At 33.5% G+C, this 19,129-nt stretch overlaps 2 protein-coding genes across 2 annotated transcripts in view; one reads left to right on the top strand and one right to left on the bottom strand.

Annotated features, from left to right (window-relative positions):
- The window catches only part of LOC144444594 (sodium/potassium-transporting ATPase subunit beta-1-interacting protein 3-like), a 33,211-nt gene extending 19,745 nt beyond the window's left edge, over positions 1-13,466 (bottom strand). Inside the window, exon 1 of the mRNA XM_078134074.1 lies at positions 12,593-13,466. Coding sequence (XP_077990200.1) covers positions 12,593-12,646 — 54 coding nt within the window. The 5' untranslated portion in view covers positions 12,647-13,466. The remainder of the gene's footprint in view (positions 1-12,592) is intronic.
- Positions 13,292-19,129, top strand: part of LOC144444592 (uncharacterized) — a 31,793-nt gene continuing 25,955 nt past the window's right edge. The window contains exon 1 of the mRNA XM_078134073.1: positions 13,292-13,496. Coding sequence (XP_077990199.1) covers positions 13,439-13,496 — 58 coding nt within the window. The 5' untranslated portion in view covers positions 13,292-13,438. The remainder of the gene's footprint in view (positions 13,497-19,129) is intronic.

Here is a 19,129-nt window from a genome sequence, read left to right as displayed (position 1 = left end):
TACGCATACAGTCTGACAATCTTTATTAACAGCAGTTTCTTGATATATTATTTGCGTTAACTCTTTTTTAAATTTTGATTTTTAATTCCAAATTTTACTTTACCAAACAAATAATCAATGAATGTATGGTCATAATGTCAACTGCAATTTCTGGTAGTCAGGATGCCAATGTGGTCTCTAACTCCCCTCAATACAGGATAGCACCAGACTAAATTTTTGGGTGCACATTGTAAATTATGTCATCCAATTATTCATTGAGTTTACCTGACTGCTATATGCTACCAATCTAACATGTAACCATAGCGATAATTACACTTTTTAAAAATTGGTACAACAATGTGTGTAATGTTTCTATGACAACAAACTTTCAAATCTAGCCTACACAAAATGTTATGTTATGAGACAGTTGAATGTAGTGTTTTTCACTTGTTGCAGGTACATGTAAACTGACGTCTCATGAATATGAATCTTGAAGTTAACTCCAAGTATATGGGTGACGTCACTATACATGTACTAAAGTACGATATCACCAGACCAGATGTTGTCTTTGTTCAGTGCACCCACATTTGTATAGAACACACACAATCATCTTACCTCTAACTTCTTACATTTTTATTTGAAACGTTGGTGATTTCATCAACAAATTTTATAGACTGTACTGTCTACAATGTTTGCCCTGTCTACAACGTTTGCCCTCTTGAATGTACATTTAGTCTGAGTCTTTGTACACAGTCTATGGCTGACCACACAGTTGAATAAAAATGGGAGACTGCAAACAACACACTCGCCAACTCCATTGAAATGTTAATTGTAAATTGTGACCAACAACTGATTTGGAGTCAGGTCTTTTCATTGTCTATGCCTATTCACTTTGAAATCACCGATGGAAAACTTAAATACAGTATTCACAATTTAAAAGCAATTCATCCACACCTCCTAGTGTGTTATACTGGCATCTGAGTAATTTACTCTTTAGATATATTATACATTTGTAGAACTGTGGCTTGGCGCCATGCAGCTCGGTACTTTTACCTGATGGATGAATAAAACATGGCGATTTTATCACTGTTTTAGGGTTAAGGTACCCGTACTTCAAAAAGCTCAAGGCAATATTACTGAACAGATCATAAAAAGTTAACAGATGTTGAGAAATGTTTAACAGTTGCTGTTTTTGTACGTACAACTTGCAAGTGGATAAAATCTCTCAGCACTACCATATTGCTAGACAGAGAACAATCAATGTGGTGAATTTTTTGATAGCCGTAACTGCCTTTGCAGTTGTACATTTTACCTGAGAAAAATGTTGAGCTTGAGGGGAAAGTTAAATATAGAATTGTTTTAATTCTTTACAGTGCTTAGGCCTAATAAAAAAATTGTGTGGTTCCAGTTACACTCAATTTTAGAATAGGTGGGGTAGGTAGATTTTTTATTTTATTTTATTTCATTATATATATATATATATATATATTTCTTTTTTCATGTGGGCGTGTCTAGTTCAGGTTTTCCATTGTTTTCCAAATGGTCTCTGTGTTGTTTATTTCTTCTTATCAGATATACATCCATTACAGATTGGATTAATAGTTTTATATTGTCTTTTTCAGTTTCCGCATCCAATATTTCTGATGACACTTCGCAATTTTATTATTTTTTTCTTGAATATGTAAAAAAAGTTAAAGGTTGGCAGTGAAAATGTAGGTGGGGTCGGGTAACCGGAAGCAAACACATTTTTTTCCTAGGCTTTATACTTACTTGCGGCTCCATTTTATGGCCTTGGCAATAGCCTTGACTCTCTTTTTCGTTTGACTTTCAGATTGGAAAAAAGAAAATTGGTTGCCATGGGAATCGAGACTGAGCACAAGATTCAAGGATTACAGCAAGACTGATAGTATTCACTTCTCATGGTCAAGTGCTTACATAGTAATCAATTTCAAAGTCAGGAAGTGGCTGTCAATGTCACTTACCTAATCTTTTAGGCATACCTTGCGGAATAACTGTTTTTAAAATGTGCATATATTTACATGAAGGAAACTCTTGTCGACATTCCTATCTACTTCAGCCTGGTTGGAATAAATACCAGGATGGATTTCATGTTGTTTACTGTATGTAAACAAGATGTAGAAATAATACTGCACTGGTTCAGGATCACTGAAGAACATAAATAATGAATCTATGTACAGTACTGGGAAATTTAATAAGCCGTAAAAACTGAGACAGTGACATGGCCATCTGTTCAATAATCACTGTGTGCATATATACTTACACATACAAATTGTATATTCTCTTGGCCTGTGTTTGCAACATGACATTTGTGTAATATTTTGTACATTTTATTTTAGTCATATATCTACATTTTAGCACTGTATGAAAGTGTAAGTAAGACTGAGATGTAGTGTAGTGTTGTGTGCTTTTTTATGAAATTGAATTACTATTACTGGTAATATTATTATTATTTGTTGTTGTTGTTGTTGTTGTTGTTGTTTTGTTTTTAATTCTGGAATAGTTATACCACATTGACAACATGTGACTGAGTTCTAATGATCACGCTCTATAATGATACCTATAGTCTCACGGTCACCTATGAAGTAAAATTACACTTTGATATTCGATGGAAATTTGATGTGATGTATACTGATAGCGATGTAGACACTGTACACACACAACAATTGTAGTAACAGCATTTGTAAATTGTACATGTACATCATCATCATGTGTTAGTCTGATTTCTTGATAAATTATTTCACAACTGGTATAATGTCTTTCACAACAACAAACTGCTGAAAGGTATATCACTAAACACAGATATACACACTTGAAAAAAATGCCCAAATAAACAAGTTTAGATGTCCCATTGTGGGTAGCTACATGTAGCCTCCCCAAGAAGTATACAATGCAAACAGGACCTGTGTACATATTTTAAAAGAAATATCCCAAACTACCTATCTGTGATGAGGCTTTTAACCCTAATTTGACATGTGTGTTATCAGAACCACACATTATTTGTTGACCTTCAGTAAAGCACAACATAGTTATTTACTCTGGAACAACTTACAATAGTGCATTTCCATGCTCATTAGCTAGTGTACATAAAGTGATTTGTATTTTCAATGTACCTGAAAATCTCTGATATATAGAATAATTATTTACAAAGGCATCAAGTTTATTTTAATGTACAAATGTTTATATGCAAATAATGGTTTCAAAATATTTTGGTAACAGCTAAAAATAATTCCAACTTGCTAGATAAACAAGGAAATATCTATTGGTGTGACACACTATACTATCCGGTTACTTGTCATGCACTATTCTATCCTGTTACTTATTGGTGTCATGCACTATTCTAATTTTTATTCTGTTATGTACACAGACTTTGTATATATGCCACACTGAAAATTTACAGTGCATGGTATGCATGCATGAAAGGACATGGGGACATCAAACTTTAAGTCTATCCATAGACCCTCCAGAAGGTTCTATGGTCTGCCACAGTTTTGTGAACTGGTACCCTCCTAGTGTATAAACAGCTAAAAATAGGCTTGCTTACAAATACAGCTCAAGAATCTAATTCGGTTTAAACTCATAGGTGGACTGATACACATGTATGACCTCAGTGGCACAAGAAGGGTAACCATTGACAGGGGCTGTATGCTGTACCAGCTCTAATTAGCACTTCGTACCATCCCTACCATCACCACAATAGCCTTGTGTTAGTCTAGTTCCTATACGGTATCATTACAATTTACACCTCCACTCACAGTTAGAGATCAAGTTGGCATCCAGACTATACCCAGTCTAATATCAGGGTGGCACTGGGTTGCAAATCTGTCTGATCTGTAGACTTGTACTGCAACTACAGTAAATCTTTGAAATGCTCAATTTGTTCTATTCTCTAAAACTATAAAGTAATTTGTCGAGATCATATCTATGGCTGCAAAATGGATGATGGTGCATTTACATGTAGTGATAATACAATTCTAAAGGTCACAAAACAAAATATCATTTTTCTTTCAAATAAATGACATTTTTCATCTATGGAAAACTGGTTGGTACATAACTCATAAAGCCACTCTCCTTTGGTCATCAATAATACTCTGAAAATAGTATAAAAAATGCATTAAAGATGACATTTGATGAATTGTTATAACTTTCAATTCCCTTTCAAAAATGCCTAGGGCAACATTTTCACTGACATTGCATACATTTCTCAAATGTAGTTAATTCCAATGACAAATTTGGTCATCAACGTTCATGACATGCACACACCTAGAAAAACAGCATATTTTATATGTTGTACTTATATCAATATTAGATTATTAATGTAAACTAGAAACTTATTAAGATATTATCAAATCTTATACATTTTTTAAGTGCAGTTAATTCTGATGTCAAATTGTGGCCATCTATGTTCATGACATGCACACACACATCTAGAAATTACATAAATTATAAACAAAACATCGCATTTATTATATATTAAAATATGAGATTCTCATTACTTAAACTGGAAATCTAATTAAAACAATATCATTTATCAAATCTAATACATTATTTAGGTGTAGTTAATTCATTTCCAGTGACAAATTGTGGTCATCTACATTTACGACATGCAAACACCTAGAAACAAAATAAATTATAAACAAAACAGTGTATTTTATATGTTATACTTATATAAATATTACATCAATGTAAACTAGAAATTAATCAAAATAGTATCAAGTCATCAAATCCCTTACAATTTTGAGGTGTAGTTACTTCGAGCAGCAAATTTTGGTTTTCAATGTTCTTGATGCACAAACAACTCACAATATAATAAACTATGAACGAAACATTTTTGTTGTACTTACATAACAGATTCTCATTAAATAAACTAGAAATCTTATTTGTTAAATCTCATGAATATATTTTTAAGTAGTGTAGTTAATTCCAGAGACAAATTTTTGTCATCAGTGTTGAGTGTTCATAACATGCACAAACCCAGAAATGAAATAAATTATAAAAAATACAGCATTTTTGTTGTTATTTGTTAAAAGTCATACATTTTTTAAGTGCAGTTAATTCCAGAGGCAAATTTTTGTCATCAGTGTTCATGACATGCACAAACCCAGAAATGAAATAAATTTGAAACAAAACAGCATATGTGTATTTATATATTCGATTCTATTTAAACTAGGAATCTATTACGACAGATATCAATTTGGTTATCTTCCTACATGTTACAATTTGTTAGGTATTACTTAACCTTTCCTTATGTGTCCATTCTTTCCATGAACTAATAGATTTTTCTTTAGGATAATGAAAGTAATTTTTCAAACCCCGTGATAATGCAGAGCGGAAAAAGATGACATATTTATTTGTCCATTATTTCCATGAAGTAATAGATATTTCTCTTTAGGATAATGTCAGTAATTTTTCCAACCTCATGATGATGCAGAGTGGAAAAAGATGACACATTCAGTTACATAACTGATCTTTATTTCTGCATAAACAAGTGGTTGCGTAATTATGATTCATTCACTGATCATTACGGAACATTCAATTTCAATTCATGATAGCGACAATTTATACCTGAAATATAAATATGATCAAACTCCAAATCAGAATTAAATTTATATTTATTCATATACGTTGACACTTCAATCAAGAAAAAAAAAACCACACTGTCTATAATATATCATCAGTCATACAATGGCACAAAATAAACCATATCATTTTTCTTTCACAAGTACCTCCTACATCTATACCTCAGGCTGCGTTTTACATCAAATTTGATTTACTTTATAATATAGTGTGCAAATTTTTTATATTACTTTTTCTCTTCTTTCTACTCCAGAATGAAGTACTTCAATATTATCTAATTACTATGATTTGTTATTTTCCTAAGGGATAGTCTACATAGGAATTTTAAGAGCATGCAGAGTCTGTGCCATGATGTCTAATCTCCCATGATGCAAAGCAACACGTCTTTCATTTCACTAGGAGTGTTACAGTACAGAAAACAAGTTACATGTAACTCCCTTTCAAAACCTACCTTGGAAAACTTACATAAAGTTTTTAGAAGTTGTTTAGCACTCCTTTACTAAGTGGCAAGTAAAATCACTGAGTTCCCATGGTATTTTACTGGGTTTACCATAACATTATGGAACACTGAGGTATACTAGTTTTACCAGATTTCCCAAATCTTAGTAAAATTTTTATAACATCATTCATTCATACATATATATACAATACAAATAACGAATAATGAATAGTTCATAATGAGTCTTTGAGGAATAGATAGTTTGTAATAAATTGAGTTCAAAAGTAGTCAATAAGTATTACATCCAAACCTATTTACTAACTAAGAACTTAATCATGGTTTAATATCATTGAACAGATTAGTATAATTTCTATCATTAGGTTTCACTATGGAATAGTTTTTCTAATCTTATACATGTATGATTTTCCCCCAGCTTAGTTTTAAGGCTAGGGTATGAAGGACAACATGTTGTAAGCTAACGCCAAACACTAGTAACTGCATTTTAACACCTCATGACTTGACAGATTTGAGACAGTTATATAATAATTTTTTCATTTTGTAATATTGTTGTAATATATACACTGTACTGCTTTGCAATAACATTGAATTCTGCACCCTCGCAAATTCTTAAGGGTGTGATGTTCATCACATACTCTAACTAAAATCTTTAAGCACCTACAGTTCTGTAGCAGCAGTAAGTTCTCTAACACCTACATGTATACTTTTATAGCACCTAGAGCTGAGTTCTATATCAATGAAGCACCTCCAGTTTTCAGGGTCTACAATTCTCTAGTCCTTTTACCAGAGTTTAATATACATACATGTACATGTACAGTGGAGTGGCTTCATCATTTCCCCATTATCTACTAGTACTAGGCAGGCAATTTAATACACCATACATCACATCTCTGCCCTCCTTCACATCACCACTTCACATCACAATGTTCTACATAAATAATACTTATCACATCACAGACGACATCCTTCAGTACTTGTACAGAATAACAGTCGACAAGATGATGGCTACATATACATGCATTTGATCAGCAATCACGACTTGTTGCAATATATATCTCAACACAAATCAGGTGTGTGTGTGTGTGTGTGTGAGTCACAGCTTTTCCTAAATGCCTACTAATAGTAAAACTAATGACTTCACTGCTGTGAGTCTAAGTAACTACTATTTACACCAAGAAGCATGTTTGGAACAGAGCTACAATCTTTAATCATTTAACTTTGAGACCTGTCTAAATCGTCTACAAATGGGAATGCTAAATGGCTTCCTTATGATGATAAACTAGTAGATATACCTAGAACTTTTTTTTAAAAACTTTGAACCCACAGATTATAAATTTATCAAAATGGCAAATATGCTTACATAACCCAATGTACTGTAACAGCTCTGTATCTGAAGTTTGGCTGACTTTACTTGAATAAATGTGACCATCTTATCTTTACAATATGTAATATTAGCACTTCAGATTTCCATTACTATAGCCGAACTGTCAACAGCTCACAATAGCTATAAAAATGTATATTATGTACAGTCAAGTACATACAGATATGGCACATACATTTGTAAGGTTGTATTATGTATTTACTACATCTATTGATCAGTAAATTACAAATTTATTACGTCATATCTGCCCTCTTCATATTGGGAGGATTATCCCCTAATCCTCAGATGCAAAATTGATAGTCATATTGGGGCAATGACACGCGAGTCGGCAGTACTCTGGGTATTTGCTGGTATAGAATGCTTGCGATATTCTTAGCAGCTGTACATTCACAAGCATGTAGTATGTAGCCAGTGAAAGAATACAGAAAACAAAACACACAAAAGTACAAATATCCCTCCCCCAAAGTACCAACACTGGCATTCACGCATCATAGCATTCTGTTATATGTATCTCTAATTATTCACCATCGCTTCTTGTTGACATGATTTCAATCAGGTTATGGTATGATATATTGAACACATAAAATGTTTATGAAAATTTTGAATCTTTAATTCAAATGATCAATACTTGTTCACTCGATGATGATGATGTAGCTGGGCATGGTAATGTACATGACAATGACATTGAATTGGTCAATTACAGTACATAAATTTACAAAATAAACTGTTCTCTGTCCTTGAGTATGGTTTGTACTTGACCCAATGAACTCCTACCAGGTACTGGTACCATGCTAATGTAATCCTTCAAGTTAACTCATGCAGATGCAAGTCTGTGAATGCATAAATGAGGCTGATGGTGATTTCTGGGGTAAACTTTTTGCATGTGTTTAGTTTTTATACTAATATATAATTATGGGCTTGCTACACGTCAGTTATGAATGCCCATAATTCACTGTGACTAAATAATCCAATAATATCACAGCACTATTAATTAGTTGTGCAAGACATTGTACACAGCCTAGAGAGTTTTAGGGTTATTTCATTGAGTTTACTTAATAATTTAATTATGCTGTCTACTGACAAAAACTGTGAAGTCATGAGGTGCTCTATAAGTTCAGATAACTCTTCACATGTAGTAATTGGAAAAAGTAATTGGATGACATCAATTTGTAGCAGTTCAGGGCTTATGTCATCTAATCATGACAAGAATTGTATTTGCTATATATGCAAGTTATCATCTCTCAGTGAATATAATAACGATAAAACAAGCTCCTGGGAAAAAAATTCAAATATAAATTAAACTCTGCTTAAATCTACCAAATTTACTATACAGTCTAAAGCGTAATAGTTTCCCTTTTAAATAATTCTGTGGATTAAATAATGATAAACTATATGCTTCTAGGAGAAAATTCTAATGTACATTAAAAATGTGTAAAATCTGTCAAATTTAGTTTTGTTTTAAAAATACCATGATATTTTATCTACAAAATAATCCTACACATTTTTGGTCAGTGTCTCTTTCTGGAAGCCTTTAGTTTTGCACATAATTAAGTTTGGTGGATTTTACTCAGCTAATCAAAGTACAATGTAAAAAATAATTGGATAACAAAAGTTAAGTTAACACACAACACATTTTCATAATTTGTTTTCTCTTTAATTAATTATTTAATTAATCAATTAATTAATTTAACAAATATAAATAAGTAAATATTAGTTTATTTCATGGAATGTTTTTAAGGTGTACAGTACATGCTACTTTACAATTCACTTCAATGTATTTACAGACTTAACTACCATTTCAAATCCTATACTTTTATAACATAAAAGTTATTTTCAGGTAGTGATCTCATACACTTTCATTGATATTCTGTGTCCATCACTCAGTCTATTTGCCAAAGGATTTCTATCACATCTTTAGATAAGACTAAATAGTCTCAATTTTGAGAAATTTGTGTTATCATCAATAACAATGAAATCAGTCTGGAGGATTACAAACTATTTACTAGTAATCTCTAAACTCTGACCTGTCAAACATTTCAAATTTGTCTTGATACAAACCATTTAGAGGTACATGAACAGTATTGCTACTATGGAAAGCTTACCTTAAATACCAGTCCTACTTGTGTATATAGAGGACTCTTTTCTCACTGTTTAAATTAAACGAAGTGTTATCTATTCTCTGTCCTACGAAGCATATTACTAGAATAGATTATAGATCACAGAATATAGACGTATGTAGGTGTGTTTTGTCGGCAGCATTCTCATCCAGTTTCAGGCTTTGATGAGTTTCAGCATTGAAGTAGAAACAGAGAAGTGATACATTTATAAATTAGAAATCACAAACTGGGAACCAATTTATTTTCAAAGGTTTTGATTTTTAGCCAACACTTATCATTACACTAGTACTTTCAACAACAATAATTTTTTTTATAACATAATAACATTAGATATTGAGCAGAGAAAAGGTATCAATATGATAAAATAAATTGAATTGAAAGTCATAAACTTTACAGCAACATAAAGTTATATACACAACTAGATGTTAAATTTCATTATTTTATTTCTAATGAAATTTTCTTTTTATAAGAGTAATATTTCTCTTAAAAAGGCAAATCTCAAATTCTAACTAAATAAATTACACTGTACAGTATTTCACAATTTACAATTTGTTATTTTTCAATTCTAATGCTGAAACTATGTATAATATACAAGTAAACAGTAGCTACTATATGCAGTGTTTATTGCCATATCACTGTTTATTCCACTAACAATGTGCAATCAACGACCTATTGACCCTCAACATTTGAAACCACAATTGAACCATAACATTTCCTGTCATATTTGCCACCAGCTGTCATATTTTCTTCTCCTTTTTTCAATATTACTTTATTATGATTAAAATGTTCAATAAATTGAATTCAATCAAAAAGCAATTTTTGCTTACAGCTGATCCCCTTGCATTTAGTTTTCTTCTGATTCAAGAGTCAGAAAAATCATGAAATTTTAATAAACACATAAAAAATGAGACAGGATACTCTGTAATCAAATTTTATATGCCTTTACTGTACACATATTTTACGTGCTTTGTCTAGCTCTGGTTATCAATAAATCTGACAAACTTTATTAAAATAAGAATGGGTATACAGGTCTGTGTATATTTAGGCCAGTATCAATATCAATTATTTAATTTAGTTCTATTGATATATAAGAGCTGTATTGACTTTGAATTAATGCAAAAAGTGGATAATGATAAATCAGTCTGCTAACTGAGCAATTTATATAATGGAAGACAGTTCAGTTGAAGCATCTGGTGGTCTGAGCGTGAAACAAGTTGATATCTGACTTGACAAAATCTTGAATTTGAATGATAATTTTAACATGTAAATGATGTATTTATTACGGACACTGAACAGTGTAAATTTGGCCTACCAAAATTTGGTGTTCCCATGTCCATTTGTGGTGCCTTGCACGTGAATCCAGTTTTAAATTAATCAATTTGGCTCACATCAACAAATTTCATCTTTGTAGAGTGGCACATTATTACTGAAACCAAACCATGGCTTGCATCATATTGTATCAATACAAAGATTCTTGACATCCTCTTTGACATTATCCGGAAAAAATCAAACGATGTCATGACTTCCAATATATTATGAATAACTTCCTATGAGTGTCCCCTATTATGGTGACAAAGGTATTCAATGGGATTTCCTTTGTTTGAATCTTTCAAAGATTAACCTCCATAAAGGTCATTACACTGGTTTACATACATGTACTGTACTCTAGACTTGTTAATTTGCTACTATTTTCATCAGAACTCAGAAATATACAGTTTTCATTTTAACAGATATTGGGGAAAAACCTACCTTTTCCAAACCTTTCCTTTTTTTTAGTGGTTTAGAAATAGTTGATAGGTGAGAAACATGTTTTCAAGGTGTGTTGACATCTTTTGCAGGTGTGGCATCCCTGTTCTAATGTGTGTGTCACAAAAACATTTGTATACACTGTGAGGCAGACACACAGTCTTGCTTGGTGTGTCATTATTTCCAAATATTTATAAGTATGACTGGTCCTTTGATATAGCCTATATTACCCTGTATACAAGTATGGTGAACAATACCATGCTAGTAATGATGTACTAATGGCCACATTATGTGTGTAAAGACAACTCCTGGTGTGGCAGCAACACTGAATATTTCTCAAACAACTCATTTGGACTCAAATCATTGCGGTATACTACCCATGTATAAATTAGTATGGTGTGTGTGTAACTGGTTATTGGAGGATAAAAACAGAGGATAAAAAAAATATTACAATCAGGTGCAAAAACTTGAGTCCATATGGATTTTTTTTTTAAATTTTAGGTTTAACTTATCTAAATGTTTCAATGGTATACACTATACTGTATACAACCAAGTTGTATTTTGAAGAGACCTTGTGGGAACTGGCAACACAACCACACTCTTACTAGTAGTGGCAACAGAATATTGTACACGTTTATTTATTTTAATAGAGACATCTTATTGTCCATATGTCAGGGCATTGTAAACTATCTTTTGTACTGTACTGCTACTGTATCAAATTTTATATTGTTTTTGGTCAAATGGTCAATATAAAGTTAATGTTATGAAAACAACGACATGAACCCGATCTTCAAATGGGTATTTATTGTGTAATGTTACCTGTGTAACGTTACGAACACCCACTGGTCAGGTTAAACTCAAATATGTTGAAAGAAATCCCGTCTTTACTTTCTCAACACAATGGGAAATTTGAAATTAGGGCAGATAGCTTGAATGCCAGAGTTATGATAATGAGGTCCGCAATTTGTTTACATACCCACGATAAACTACAAGTTACGACAACAATGAAAGCTGGATAAATCTACTCGTCGAGCGTCGTTTGCCCAGTTGCGTTTTCAAGTCCGATCGTCGGTAAGTATGCCTCACGTAATGCAACATTTCAAACCAAACAACTCCAACGAAGCAACAACTCCATGCACACATACAGACGTAGTGTCTGATAAAATACTCCGGGGCGAGCGACGCTCAAGAGACAACGAACGCTGATAATATCGCCATCTGCACACTTTCGCAGTTTTGACCAAAATAATCTTGACCGAGTTACTGTACAAGTGTTGTCGTGGTCGGAAAAAAAATACAATATTATGATCCACTCACCAATTGTAAAACACATATCGTTATCAGGGTGCACCTGGCTGTACAACACCCCATTCTTGACGCTGTCCTGGTATCAATTTGGCAAAGCTCCGTAAAAAAATAATCTCAAGTCGACTACAACTTGGTGGGCTCTGTGAACGGTCAACCGATACACATTTATGGTTTCATTATACTTTTTCAATGTTTATCCTTAGCACACCTAAGTCGTATCTAAGTACGCATCCTCAAAGTAGTTCTCGTGGACTTTGGATATTAGGACGAGTAACCTTTCTTACACTGCCCTTTTTTTCGATAGGAACGACTGTTTTATTTTAAAAGTACAATTCTGTGTAAATAAATTTTTAAAGAGAAGTATAGTTCCTGTTTTCAAACTTTTGGCTTTATGCGGATGGATCTATTGTGGGGAAACCCTGTTACCAAATATGGAAATCGTTTCAAGGATTCAATCAATGTACAGAACATAACAAGTGCAGTCAATATTCCAAGGTCTTCATTTACAGGCGAAAAATATTGTGAAACGCAATATCAAAATCGAAAAAAAAAAATGATCTAAACATTACTGTACAGTACTGGATGTGAAAAACTGTTTAGTAGTTTGGGTTGGGAGCTGGCCGGTCGGCTGTGCATGCAGTTGATCGCCCTCTAGTGTTGATTTGTTACTTACACGTTTTTCATTTCCTATATTTTCTCGGACTAAGTTTGACGGCGCTGTTGCATTTCATTGCGTCCACAGTTTGGATCGAGGTACGTGCAGGATCTATCAATCTGCTGGTCACTTCAGCTTCATTCATACGTATATCAGTCTACACCTAACTGTCGTCTGCCAGCTGTCTCATCCCAGCAAACATGGAGCAAAGCGCAAGAAAAAGGAAGACTAAACATAGAAATGGCCAAGAGAAGAAAGGTGAGTTTTGAATTCTCAGATCCGCCATACATGCTGTGAGTGTTGTTGTATACTCATCTCGCCGTGAATCCCTATCTATCTCCTCAGTCCCAGTGCCTCAGGACACTTCCGCTATAACAACATCTTCAATCACTTGAAATCCATAGTTTGTCAAAATTCCTTTACCATGCATTGTGCTACAGGGTCAGTTATGATGTAGATGTATCAACAAGGGCCTCTCTTGGATTTTGACTGTGGAGTTCTGTCCAAGAGGTTCCAGAAAATTCACTTCCGTGCAACGTGTAAAGTTTGCTGAAAAGATCAATGGCCAGCCTAACTTTATACTCTCTGACCACGCTGTTCCGGTGTCAGATTTCCCCAGAGTGTAATCCAACGCCATAAATATATATTTTTATTGTTTAACGATCAACCAAATAGATATACCGTATAAGTATGAAGATGCAAATTGACTTCACCTAAAGCGTCAAGTTTTTAAAAAGACACAGCTGTATCAATCATGTGTGTTATCTTATGTAATTCAATTCAATTCATATGTACGCCATACACGAACGAACACTCTCGAAATTCACGCGTGACTTTGTTTGAATGTATTAAAACATTATACGTAATCTTAAGGTATGCACGAAAAGCTTGCATGTGCACATTTGTATGCAGAGATTTGCACATTTTTTGCAGGGTTTTGTATGTGTTATGTAACACTGCATTAGTGAGCATGTATGCTACAGTACAAATATCTCGCGGTCGTTGACCCGATCCAATCACGATGGTTGCCATTGAGCAGTTGCTATCACACGTGAAGTTAATGATAGGTGCTACCAATAGGTGAAGTACAACGTGGCATATGCTAAAAGGGAACCGTGCTAGACATTTGATAGTTGTAAAGGTACCGTATGTTCAGACACAAAGTTCACCAGACACACACAGGAAAGACATGTAAATTGCCTAATTAACATAACAATACCCCAATAGATTAAACACCCAGTCAATGTACCTGCAGAAAAATTGGGAAGCCAACAACTGGATAAGAGGAATATTTACAATCAAAACGAAGTGATAAAATTAAGCAAAGCTATGATCATGCACAAACTAGTAATTATTCGTCCATTTTTTTTCATGACAAATTTTATGAAAATCTAGGTAGCACATTTAGTACACTATTTCAGTGAATAATTACTGTTCAAGTTAGTATGTTCATTGATGTATTAGGACATGGTATGTTAAAGTGCATGTTTATATCTGACAATGAACAGAAATCAGTTCCCAGACTTGACTAAAACGTGTCAAGTAGTAATATTAGACAATGAGGTATAACCCCATTCATGGATAGATCTATATATCTCAATGATAGATCCATCCATGCTCTATCCATGTACCCTTTACTCCAAAATGTACCTCAGGATTTACTGGCCACATACACCATTTGTTTGACCCAAATGTCTCAGCAACTGATCAATACCTATGCTTAAAAAGAGCTTTGTAGGGGGTAGACAACTTTTATATAACTTGTCCAGCTTGCTATTGAGCCAACAGTGTTGAACCAGGGATGAAACCCTGAATTTGACATCAATTTCTGTCTTTAATCTTTCACCCAGTGTTATCTCTGTGCAAATCACATCTAATCTAGGATAGGTGTAATTCCATTGTTAACCCATTGACAGTGTACAACTTATGAATGAGTAACAATATGGCTGTGTTTACTACTATTGTGTAATGTGTGTAAGGGCCTCACCCTATCTACAACAGTGCAATCTCCTTATATTCAGAATGTACAACTATTTCACACATATGTTACTGGTGCACACAGTGGTGTACTGGCAGACAAACATGTGTAGGCACTGTGACCTTGTAGGCTAGACAGTTTGCCTTCATATAAATAAACATCTTGTTATATAACAAATTGATTGTTTGTCCCAGTGCACTGAAATGTGTGACCATGGATGTATACAACAATTACTATCCATACTATTAGTAAACATGCATCCCTGGTCTGATCAGGATAAAGTCCCCTATAGCCTGTCTACTCTCACTGAAACCGTGACTCCTGCTATGCTTGTTCTCCAGCCAGTGTAGTGTTGTCATGGATACAAGCCATTTTAAGCCTTCTACTATAGTCTAAAGGCTATCCATTGGCTTTTTAATCTGAAGATATTTTGTTGTTTTGAACACTATAATAAAACAACTCTGCTGAACTCAGGTACAATAATTGTGTATATCTTATAACACTATTATCCAAATATTCAACCTGGTTATCTTATGAAATGCAATAAAATACAATACAAAGTTGAAATGAAATACTTTTAGTCTTGACACACAAATGAAGTGGAGGGACACTCTAGACTTATAATATGTCAATGCAAAGAAGAGTTTTAAACACATACAACCATATATGAATCTCTAGGTTGTGTTCTGCTATTCTGCATGAAAAAGCAAACAAAGCAATGTCAGTGTTTGGATAATAGTATACAGGTATGATGTACAGCTGAGGATCACTTCCTGGTTTGACCATTGTTTCTAGTATAATCCATTGTTATCATAAATGATAGGATATGCAATTCTTGCCTTATTTTAGATATTGTAAATAGAAATCACTAAAAGTCTTCCTATAATGATTGATACCAATAATTTGCCTTATGTTGTTAAGGGGTCATATTCCTAACTTCGCCCCCACCCCCCTCCCCATCCCCCTCCATAATGCCCTTCCATTCCCCCACCTACACACACATGACATTCCAGGGTTCCTACACCTATTAAAGCAAAATACTGCCTAACCATTTATATCAAATGTAACTCCATGGAAGTGAGTTATACCTCTCTCTGTTAACCAGTGTGTCCTCTATAAAGCCAATTTGATGTACCACTGATGCACACAATTTCTAGTGATGCACCAAAATTTGGTGTTCTCCTATCTCTTCCTATTTGGTGACTCACAAGAAATGCCAGTTTTTATCATACTGACCCAGAACAGCAAAATTTGGCTAGCATTAGAGGGCAAACTGACGCTTGTCTAGTTACTATAAAGTATCGTTATGTTACATCTGCACTCATAGACTGTCAATAGTTGTTCATGCTTTTTTGCTACATTTTATGTAAAACTAAAGTCATCGCCTTGCTCCAATCCGGAGCAATACTGTTTACTGATAGGAACAGCGAGTGCCGGAGACACAGCTCGTGTCTCCGGTACTCGTTGTTGCTATCAGTACACGGTTATAGTATTGCTCCAGATCGGAGCGAGGCGACAAATTTTAGTTTTACTTAAAACGTAGCAAAAAGGCACAAATGACTATTAACAGTCTACTCCACTCACAGTTAGAAACCATGTTGGTATCCAGACCACACTGATGCTAACCCTAACTCCATAGCTTGAATACAAATATTAATATATGCCTATTGCATACTCAGGCCATTGATCTACTTTGTGTATTGTTACATATTTGTATTAATATCTGTATTGAGACCATATGGTTTTATAACAATGTGTACAATCATACATCACATAATCTAATTCTTTATTTTCCTCAGCCAAAATATTACATTTATTACGTAGATGATGTGTCAGCTTGTTAATGTCTATTACCTTCAGTTTATTTATGATATCATTGTGAATAAAGATAATTATATTATATGAAATGGACCAGGCAGAATGAGTTTGTTGCCAGGGGCGATAGGATAATTACTAAATTAAGTTTGCAGTATGGATTTGGTTTAAATGAAAATTTATCCTATAAAATAAAACCATAGTTTTCATACAATGCATTCACAGGTGTTATTCCCCAATATTTTTCTTTGTTCAGCCAGGGAAAATATGAATGACCTAAGGGGCCCTTGCCACTACAAGTCGCTAAATGAGTAGTGACAACCCTTAGGTCATGAGTATTTTTTGGCTGAATGAAGAAAATTATTGGAGAATAGCATAATTATACCAGCGCCAGTAATAGCAAAATAAAATCAGGGAAAGTATTGGTAATTTTGAACGTTTTGACTCATATTCTGAATACAGCAGAACCCGTGAGATAGACACACATCATCGTGATATGATACATTGATAGATATGCATTGTCATGACATAGAACGACCAGAGTATATATTCCATATTTTTTGTTCAACTTGGCTCATGCATGATATAATCTTTAGTATATACGAAATATTAGAACATAATACATTGTATAAGAAATGTCATATCATTTTACTTATCTGGACACGTAATGGGCCGAAACATATGGGTACAGTACTTCAGAGTGCTCTGTTCAAAAAAAGAACTCAGGCACAGACAAGAATGTTATTGTTATTGTTTTTTTGATGGTCTTTCAATTTCGAATGTAGAGTTTTATTATTGTTAGACAGACTCTGATTGGCTACTGGTAAGTACAAGATTGGGTTCGGCAAAACCTATGGTTTTGTTTCAGGTATATGTAACAAGCGCTCACAAAAGAACAAATGACAGTAAACGTAACAGCCAAAAAGAAATTGTGACGTGTACACTACATCAGATTTTTAATCAGATTGTACTGTAGTGTACATTTAGTTCTTTGCAATGCCATGTCTTCACATTAGTGTTATCTTACCAGCAGTCATAAGGATTCACTTTTCTGTTGTTTTGAATCAACAATCAACTTCTTACCAGACAATCACTTATCATGTCTGAAGTTAAATTAATCGTAGTCTGAATTTACACTTTACATTTTTACATTTCACAAACAAACAAACAAACAAACAAACAAACAGACAAACAAACAATTAATGCATATTGTTACAGCTGACTGCATTCTAATGTATTATTCTAGTGGTGTGTTTGCTAAATTTGGAGAACTGCAGGAAGAAAAAGGGAGAAATCTGGTCAAACTTTCATAGTTATCAGTAGAGTGTACTAAACTCCATATATGCTGCATAACAAAAACACTGTTCATTCAAAACAAACACTCATGTCATATGTAACATATGTTTTTAATACTTCATAGAAATACTCCATACCAGCAATTTATCGTGATATCAATAAAACAGGTGACTGTGCTAATGCTATTATTGGTAATAAATGGCAGATGAAATATAGGTTTTACGTACCTACTGTAATGCATTGTTCGTATAACAAGTATTACCAATTACTATGCTGCTTTGCATAATTTTGTAGACATTTTATGCTGTGACATGTTTGCCATGTGTTCATGGTGAAGTCAGCTGGGTTTTTTCACAGAAACACTAGTTACTGAATTGGTGTAAAATTGTTAATTCAAAAAAATGGTACGGTACAATGTACTTAAAAACAATGAAGATATCACACTAATATTGGAAATGCAGAAAATGTTTGGCCTAATTACATGTAAAATTATTGAGTTTTACAATATTGACCAAATTTTGTCTTTGAGAAGAAATTTAGAAAATGAAACATGATGAAAATATTACGTCAACAAGAAAAAGCACAAAAAAAGTTGATTGATGATGACATTATATATTTTATTTAAAAATATTGGGTATTATTTAGAGTACAATACTGCATAAAACAGAAAATACACATGTACATGTAGGGTAAACATGTGAACAATCAGCTGTTTGCAATCGATTATTGAAACTAGAATTAATTATATTATTTTTAGTATCACCATAGGTAGTGCTATGTCAGACAGTCAACAATATTAACT

Source organism: Glandiceps talaboti, chromosome 13, assembly GCF_964340395.1.
Source record: "Glandiceps talaboti chromosome 13, keGlaTala1.1, whole genome shotgun sequence".
Classification (NCBI taxonomy): domain Eukaryota; kingdom Metazoa; phylum Hemichordata; class Enteropneusta; family Spengelidae; genus Glandiceps; species Glandiceps talaboti.
This window is presented reverse-complemented; position numbering and strand designations above follow the sequence as displayed.